Genomic DNA, 10,154 nt, shown 5'->3' on the forward strand with positions numbered 1-10,154 from the left:
GACGCTCTAACCACTGAGGTATGCGCCTTCACTAATAATAATAATAATAATAATAATAATAATAATAATAATAATAATAATAATAATAATAATAATAATAATAATAATAATAATTGTTATTATTATTATTATTATTATTATTATTATTATTATTATTATTATTATTATTATTAATGTAGAGTTGACTGAGGTTCGGTCTTATTTCTAGTAGGGTTTATGTGGGTAACAGGTTACTATCTATGACCTTAGGAATTCATAAGCTTTCAATGGTCTTTCAAGTGATAAGAACCCTTCTGATAATTCTTCTGATCCCTAAGCGGTAAACCTTCTATAGAAGCTCTACAGGATATTATATTTGAATCTCATTTGTCTATATATTTGCTTACAGTTCACAATGCACCAATTATTATAAGCACAACCTTTACACTTTTATTATTATCAGTATATTACTTCTAAGAGCTTCCTCTGGTTGATTCTATGAGAGTAGACAGCTAACTTTTGTCAGAGGTCTCACAGGGTCTCTTTCCGCAAACTGTAAGCTCTGGTACCTGAACGTTATCTTATTATTGAAGACACTCAATACCCACGTACCAATCTCAAAATTCTAGCTGTCCCCAATAGAGAAGATCTGGGGGCTTGGTCTGCACTCATATCAATCCCAATTTCTCCGTGGACTTTTCGGAACTGGCTGTTAGTGATCCGGGCGCCCCTACAACTATTGGGATAACAATTACTCTCCTCATTGCGTTCATTCTTGCAATTCCCTCTTTTAGTGTTTTGTATTTCTCCATCTTTTGCAGATCTTTGTCATTTATGTGTGCATCCCCGGGTATGACATATTCAGGACATTGGTTTCCTTTTTCTTTTATCTATGACAACAATGTCTGGTCTCCGAGCATCGATTAGGGTGTCACATTGGATTGTAAAATCATTCAGGGTCTTATAATCATTGTCCTCAGTGACGCTCTCTGGTTTATGTTTGTACTGTTTCTTTGTTTTGCCCAGACAGTACCTTTCACCCAGTCTCTTGTAGATAAACTTAGCCATGAGATCAGAAGCCATGAGAGCCACTGTCTGGTACTGCATCAAGGAATTTATTATTGTTACTTTTATTATTATTATTATTATTATTATTATTATTATTATTATTATTATTATTATTATTAATCGATAAAAACTCACACCTTATTTTGCTGGGTATGATGGGAAGTGCCACATATCCACAGCCAGCAGACTAAGGTGACATTTGTTTACTGGTTATGCTTCAAGAAACCTGCGAAGAATTCTTTCAGTTCTATGCAATGCTGATTTTTGTAGGTGTTCTACTTTCACATTCGCACCAATCTTTTTCAGCCATGTTAGTAGTTGAGTGCTTATACCTCCACGTGCACCAATTACTATTGGTACCTACTCTCTTAATTAAACCACAACCTTCGTATTTCCCACTTCAAATCGTCATAGTTGCTTAAATATCCTTCTTTCACATTGATCATATTGTTACTAGGGCATGGTATATCGATTATCACGCATGTTCTTTTTGTTGTATTTGCCACAACAATGTCCGGTTTCCGGTGTCTGGTCAGGTGATCGCACTGGATCATTGCATCCCACAGAATTTTGCAATTTTCATTCTCGGCGACTCCTTCTAGGGTTTGCTCATACCACGACTTTGCTCTTCGTAGGCCGTGATTTCTACAGAGCTCCCAATGGATGATTCTTGCCACATTGTCAACGCGTCTTTTGTTATCGCGTTGTGCCAATTTCGGGCATTCGCTAACGATGTGCCATACCGTTTCACCCTTCTTACCACACATTCTGCATTTGCCGCTTTCGACAGTGTTGTCAATTTTGCATTTCACATAGTTGATCCTTAACGCTTGTTCTTGAGTTGCGAATATGAGTGCTTCTTTCTCTATCTTCAAGTTACTCCTCCTCATCCATAGCCACCGGTCATCTGCCTTGGCGTTCACATCTCTTACAAACCGACGGTACATTTTTTTCCTTCTGTACCTTTTCCTTCCTCTTTATTAATTTCTTGCTCAAATTTTTCTTTTCATTACACAATTTAATGACGCCGGCCATCTTCGTATGTTTCAGCAACGGCTCTACAGCATCTTTATATACCACCCTAAGCTGTTTTCCTCTACTTCGATACAGTCCTGGCAACTGATCAAATCTCTCCCACCCTTTCTTCTGGACAAGTACAACCTATCGGCGTCACTCTTAGGATGGAAGGTTCCGTGTATTGTCATCATTTTTCTTGTCTTGGTATCCATTTTCATCACTTTTCTGTTTTGCCATTTTATAATTCCCGCTCCATCATCATCATCATCATCATTATTATTATTATTATTATTATTATTTCAGCTGTCCCAGTACAAGGCATCCTCTGGAGGCCAAGAGTAGCAAGGGCACTTTTGTCTTGCAATGCATGCTAAAATTATCACCACATTTATTCCCTATTATTATTATTATTATTGGTCCAGATACACTATCTATAAATGTAAATGGATTATAATAATTAAAGCTGCCAAATATGATTGTTCTGTTCATAGTCCTAAAATGAATCTATGATCATATAAACTACCAAGCAACAGAAGAAGATACTGATAAATCTGCCCACTTTAAGTTTACTCGGAAATTTCTATTATTTAAACCAAAACGAATACGATTTCTTTCTATGAAAGAACAATTTTTTTATGAAAATAAATAACATTTTAAAATATTTTGTTACACTGAAAAATATGTAACTTGATGTGAATAAATATTTCATTTGGAATCCAACGATACTCGGGAGTTCTGCTTTATTTTCTCGACTATTTCTGTGATCACTTTATAAGCATGCTGTACGTCTTCATATGTGGTACGGTTGGAGCAGATAGAAAACCGAAGGAAGAATGTATCATCACACTTAGATGGCACCAAGTGGATTCTTCCATCATTATTGATCTCTTTCACTAACTGTTCATTAATTTCGTTGCTGCCCTGTGAATATAAAGGTAAAAGGAAAAGAATTACAGATTTATTAGCAAGGTACCTTTGTCTAAAATCGATACAATTTCATTAATACTAAGTAATATCTGAAGAGACCATAGAATGTAATTCACTTTCAGTTTCATAATATATCATCATTCATAATGTCATCATTCATAATGTCATCATTCATAATGTCATCATTCATAATGTCATCATTCATAATTCATAATATCATCATTCATAATATATCATCATTCATTTATTTTGTGATTTTCTAAGGAAAAAGTTTAGTTTTCAAAGATTCAGCTTGTTACTATTGTTGTGAATATTCACCTGTTTTATTTATCTATTTCCCTCTCTCAATCTGTCTGCGTCTCTGTATTTAAATGTCCGAATGAGTGTCTGTCATTCTCAGTCGATTGATAGAATCGTTAAGGATTCGGACAAAACTTTGAGTTATTTCTTCTGGCTCTTCACACCCTGAATTTAAATCCTGTCGATCATACCTTTCTTCTATCCGGGATCGATAAATCACCGATCAAAAATTGGAGACGATTTAAATGACAACACTCCTCACTACAATTGATGGTCCTGTTTGTACCTGTATCAGAAATATTTATCTTTTATTTACTGGAAGATCAGGGCTCATCCACACCTGAAGCAATGCAACTGATACCATTAATGTTCCTGTTGAATCTTTATAAATTATTAGCTGCAGGAAAGTTCAGAGACGACGCTCCGGGAAGGACTGGGCTTAGTAATTAGTGTGGGGCCTGGTTAGGTTGATGAATGGAAGAGAGTTTAGTGGAATGCGAATATCTGGGAGGAGATAGTATGAATGCAACATTCTGCGATCACCGGAGATCGTTAGGGCCCAAGACTGTATCTGACAATGTTTTATGCAATTCAGTTGGGTGGCTTTTTCTGTGTAAGCAGTGTTCTTGATCAAAAAGCAATAATGCACTATGAATCTCACCTGAGACTTGTAGAGTGTTAATGATTGGTGGCGAATAGAGCATCTTCAGATCTTGAAGAGAAGTAGTGTTCTTTGGATGACGGTTTAAGCTATTTGAGAGAGGTGAGTTGACTAAGAAAGAGCTTCGGTGATAGTGAGACTTAGTAATTGTGAGTGCTCTAGTTTAGTGCTGCTCACATTTAAATAGCATGTGGGCGATATTTTCTTGATATGAAGAGCAGATGAATTATGCTGTCAAAAGAAACAAGACCAACATGTCTTCAGGTCTCAACTCATAGAATCAGTGAGGTTTTGGTGTCTATGTTGCAAGTCAATAAATCATTAGATGAACTGCACTGTCATCTGTATTAGTGTTGCCATTGTTGAACATGACGGAAATTGATTATTGATCTACAGAAGAAAGTGTGTGGGAGGGAACAAACCCGAAACCAAAGGCAGACTATAGAATAAGAGGCAGTAAATATCCCTTAGACGCACACAGCAATAATAATTCAAGAGACAGGAGAAACGTGGATGTCATAGGTGAGAAAAGTCAATAGATTTCTGTTAGAGTCGAATGATTTCTTTATTTCGATGGTAACAATATTATTTTCTCCAAAGTTAGGAGTAGAAGACGCTTGCCAAAGGTGTCCCGCAGCGGGACTGAACCCGGAACCATGTGGTTGGGAAGCAAGCTACTTACCACATAGCCACACAGACACACACACACACACACATAAACACACACACACACTCATACACACACACACATATATATATATATGCATGTATGTATTTGTGTGTCTATGTGTGTGTCCCCCCCACATCGCTTGATAAAAGTGGTTTGTGTGTTTACGTCCCCGTAACATAGCGATACGGCAAAAGATACCGATAGAATAAGTACTAAGTCTTAGGTCAATTTGTTCGTCTAAAGGCAGTGCTTCAGCATGGCCGTAGTCAAGTGATTGAAACAAGTAAAAGAATAAAAGAAAAAAAATATATATCTCTTACTTTTCCCTTAACAAAAGAAGTAGTCCATCCGGTGAGAGGTGAATATCGTTTAACGTCCACAGTCATGAGCCACTTATAATTTGATACCTTAAGGACGGGATCGAGACAGATTTTTATAGCTCGTGTAATCAGAGCCTGAACAATACTTGGAAACCTGCCTAGACAACGACTGTAAGGTATGAAACGATTAATAGCTCATAACTACATACTGTGTACGTTAATTGATATTTGTGTGTGTGTATACGACGTGTCATTACACCCGGTACCCCGTGTTGACTCTTAACCACACAGTTGTAGGGGGTCTAACATTCTAACGAGTAGAGTTCTCCACTGTTTTTGATATTATTTTACTGATAAATTATGACAAATATAAATATAAAGAAATGAATATTTTTTCTTTAAATTTTGTATATTTTGCTTCTCCTTTATTTTTTTGTTTTTAAATCTTGTGTCAATATCCTTGTGTCAAAAAAAAACCCAAAACACTATCATTATCAACATCATCATCATCATCATCATCTACAGCATTAGTATCTGTAATGAGAGTTAGTAGGTTACTCTGTCCCGTTGTTAACAATGCTGTTTATGTTTCAATAGGTTTAAATCTATCACAAACCAGCCATGTGCTGATAGAAGACACAATAAACTGACTTGTACGGTGACGACATGAATGGAGTTTATTGCGTTGACATTTGCAAAGTTTAAGTATCAACTGTTAATGGAAGTCTTTCTTTGGTATCGTCTCAAATATTGTGAATAAATTATTGACTTATTGCTGTTGCTGTTTGGCCCTAGGTCAGGCCTGATTCAACAGACACCTGATCCATCAAGTTCCACCCATGTCAGTGTGAATTATGTCAGGTATATTCTTTTCTACTCTAGGCATAAGGCCCGAAATTTTGGGGGAGGGGGCCAGTTGTTCACATCGACCTCAGTACAAAACTGGTACTTAATTTCTCGACCCCGAAAGGATGAAAGGCAAAGTCGACCTCAGCAGAATTTGAACTCAGAACGTAAAGACAGATGAAATACTGCGAAGCATTTCGCCCGGCGCGCTGACGACTCTGCCAGCTCACCGCCCTCTTATATCAGCTATATTGTATCAAGAAGTAACTGATGCAGTATGTCTTTCTTTTAACTTAGTATGGTGTGGCTTGAAATATTTCGTTGCTATTTCTAACAGGCCGAATAGCCATATAAAGGTACCAACTTTATAAAAGTAGAATCTCGGAATACCGAGTCCTCAATTTTCTTTTGACTCGAGCCGAACTTATTACTTTATCTAAGGGACGGATGAGCAGCACCGTATCTGTTTCGTCATTGTAACTGCGCAGTCCTATCGACACTTGTTTACTCGAAGAAAGTTGTAGTATGTTGAGTCGGTGTCTGGTTGTAGCTGACAACTGGATATATTATCAAGGTACTTCATATTACAAAGGAGCTAGGACCTACTCGCAGTCACCGCGAAACCGAAATAAACAGGATCGGTTCAATTCTACTTGTTCTGGTGAAGATTATAAACAAGGGTAAATGGATATTTCATTGGTAATAGTGTAATAACTACCTAAGGATATAGACTCTGGACATAGTTGTATGAATGGCAATATCGTCAAATCTGTGACATTTACTGATATATTTAGCATACTTAAAGGTCATTTGAGCATTTGTGTTTCCATAGCAACAGCTTCTCCCCCTCTCTCCTAGAAAATAGAGAGCTATACACACCGATAGTAGATCAATCCCAGTATCAATAACTTAGTCATACAGTATACAGTGAATCTATTTTAATTAAAAAGGTATTAATTTACGATTTCTCGTCAAAACGAAGGATAAGATGTTTTTAGTTTAATTCTTTTTCCTATATCACGAGTGTTTATTTAATAAAGTCAAATTAAAAGAGACTACCACCACCCGTGAACTTCAATGGTTTGGTAAAATTGCATCATACTTTTGTAATTGCTCTTATTTTTCTAGGGGAAGAACTGCAGGAGCGAGCGAGCGAGCGAGAGAGAGAGAGAGAGAGAGAGAGAGAGAGAGAGAGAGAGAGAGAGAGAGAGAGAGAGAGAGAGAGAGAAAGAGAGAGAGAGAGAGAGAGAGACTCAGCATACTGTTGTTACTCATTTTCATTGAAGTGGACTTAAGCAATTTAAATGAAGTGCTTTGCTTCTGGATGAAACGCACTACCTGATCGAGGAAATGAGCTCATGACTTGATCGCCAACCGGACTGTACAGTTAAGTCTGTTTAGATTTGAATTCGTAATTATGAAATATTAAATTTTGTGTACCTTAAATGAATGCATCAACGTCAACTTACCTTTAAACGAAAGCAAACGAGGCTCATTACAACTTCGCCAAAGATCTCGAATCTTGCGTCAGCTTCAATCAACTTTTTAAACTCTGCAGCCAATTTGATATCCTAAGAGTATAAAAAGTAGCAGGTAATTAATTTATGTTGATTAGCTGCAAATGAAACAATTAGATTTTTCTTAACAAAAGAATAGTGTTGTGTATAAGACCAGACACCGTTTGCAACTTAATCTAGTCATAGTTATTGTCCGGAGTACACCAGACAGATGGGACTGTTTTCTTTATGTCTGTCGGGTTAATGTGTGAGGGGATTATATCTAATTCGAGTAGAAATTTCCCCGTTTCTGAAAGGTGTTCTGAATATTAGATTAAATCGATAGAATCAAATTGAAACTTTCACCTATTCCTTGTCGTATATTTTCCTTGCGATACATTTGGGTACAAGAGCTGAACATACACGCAACGCATCAAAGTGTCCTTGCAGCCTGAAACCCTGAACTGTACTTATAAATTAGATACAAATACAGCTAAGGGAACTTTGGAACAGAAGGTTAAGTGTTACTTTGAAGGTTTCATCACAAGGTAAAGAATTCCATCAAACCCGCAGACTTGCAGCCGGAAGGTTACCATCAAAACGATTCGATGCGTCCATGAGGACAAACTTATCCGCTGAAGGTGAAATGTTTTCACATAACGTATATACAAGTTGTGTACGTATAAAAAATAAAAAAAATCTAAAACAAATGTCCGTTACTAAAAGTTTCGAAGCTTCCCAAACACATCTAATTTTACTGGTTGTGTAATACTGAAAGGCGAAGCAACTTCAACTTCTGAAAACGTTTCATTGCATTGTAAGACACATTCTTTACACAGTGAGTTCTTGTAGTGATAGTAATATACGACAGTGCTGTTTCATGCCATAGACATCGGTTAGCTATTGTAATTTGTGAAACTCCTCACACCGGCATGGATGCACTTTCACACTCTTATATGAATAGGAAGAGTCTATGTGGAGAATATTCTAACTTATACTGATCTGGTTATTTCTAGGGTCTTAAAGCTTTATATCAAACGATACAAGAAAGTAATTTTTCCCCTAAAAAGTGTATACACTGAATGAACGCTCCCTCCAAATCGTTGACTTAAAGTCCCATAATTCTTTGTAATACCACCAGCTAGGGTAAGGACTATTCTAAAGATAATCATCTGTGGAAGGCAGAATACTTTCAGTGTAATGGTGGATTTCTGAAGTTACAGACGGGCGTCTTAGAACCGGCTGCGGAGTCGATGAATTTTACCTGATTTAGTTTACGATGTTCTCTCGGGAAGTGTAAACAATTCTATCATTGGAAAAATTTTAAACACATAAGATATTTATATGTTGTGGAAGTGATGCCTAATGCAGGAGAACAAGATCTTTGCTTTTTCATTGAGATATTTAATTTGATCTGAAGATTGAATGAGATTATTTTGCTATTGATACCGAATCACTTCGAGAGGGTGAATGCATAATTTCCATATACACTAACTCATAACAAAAACTACTGATCGGTAGCACCTTGATATAAATGGGAGCGGGTTTTGCCGTAGATTTCTCAAAGGATAAAATGAAGAATTATCCACCGGTGCCGACTATTAAGTTTCTAATTATAGCTAGAGTTCATCGAAATTCTTGAGAATTAATAAGGGCATGAAATTAAGCTTTCTATAGCGATACTTATATTGAGTGGTTTTAGTGTTAAGGTCTGCTCATGAAGGAATCGTCACCTTAGTATCTAAAACTCTCAGAGAAAATAGCCTCGTTCCATAAACATAAGATTGCATTCAATTTTAAGCAACCTTTTCTTAGCACACTTACTTAGATACCACAAGATTTTTTATATACTCAATTTTATCGTAATATACACTTTCAAAAACGAACATCGCTTCTCCCAACGTCTGCTAGAAAAGTAAAATGCTGCACCAATGCAGGTAGTGTACCTTTAACTACAGAGAACAATCCACCTGTCCACTGAAGGGGTTGTCTCGTTTCTATGACAGTTGTGTATAAGATGACCCTATCCATGCATCATATTATCCAGAGAAATTATATTGTGTTTATCATCAGTAACGCTAAGGAAACGTTCATTCTGTATATACGCTCTTTCAAGTCTAAGAACGAGGAAATCCCACCCCACTTCTACTGATTTATTGTGGCAATGTGGCCTCCAATACAACACCCAGTTGATACTCGTCATGACTTGTACCTGTCGTCAATTTATTGATTCCAATAACTGACTTCGTCAAAAAGAACAAGTTTCAATTACTACTTAATAACAACCATATTTTAAAGTTGTGACCACCTTTCCAACTGCTATTATAGCATTCTAACGATTATAGCGGATTTTACTTTCTTGCTTGTAACGAAAACATAAATCAAACTTTCCATACAAATATTGAAGCTTCGTGATGTATAGTAAGACTCCTGCTTGTAAACATTTTTCGATTATATCATTTCAACTACGTATCTTATTCTTTAAACGGCTCAGATGGATAAAACTTATAGTAGTCCGAAACGCGTTTTCAACGAAAGTTCGTACATGTAAACACAACAGTGGTACACATGCTACAATCCTCTGACCTGAATGTGCCATGAATGTCTATTAAGATGTCATGGCTTGCATTTGCGTCTGGCTTTTGGACTTTAAACAGCTGCATATGATTCCAGTTTGTTAAAATCCTAACACTGATGAGAATATATGAACACTGTTTTCATTACGTCTCACGCTTTCATTCCACTGGCAATATGTAATTGTATTTCCTCCTCAGTATTTCCTAAGATGAAAATGAGTGCGTTTATACACACACACACACACACACACACACACACACACACACACACACACACACACACACACACACACA

General features: G+C 36.7%; 1 protein-coding gene across 1 annotated transcript in view; it reads right to left on the reverse strand.

The window, feature by feature from the left end:
* Window positions 1-2,610: 2,610 nt before the first annotated feature.
* Window positions 2,611-10,154, reverse strand: part of LOC106872848 (aromatic-L-amino-acid decarboxylase) — a 53,199-nt gene continuing 45,655 nt past the window's right edge. The window contains 2 exon segments of the mRNA XM_052965968.1: window positions 2,611-2,985; window positions 7,258-7,359. Coding sequence (XP_052821928.1) covers window positions 2,770-2,985; window positions 7,258-7,359 — 318 coding nt within the window. The 3' untranslated portion in view covers window positions 2,611-2,769.

The sequence above is a fragment of the Octopus bimaculoides genome, chromosome 3 (genome assembly GCF_001194135.2).
Source record: "Octopus bimaculoides isolate UCB-OBI-ISO-001 chromosome 3, ASM119413v2, whole genome shotgun sequence".
In the NCBI taxonomy this organism is placed as follows: Eukaryota; Metazoa; Mollusca; class Cephalopoda; order Octopoda; family Octopodidae; genus Octopus; species Octopus bimaculoides.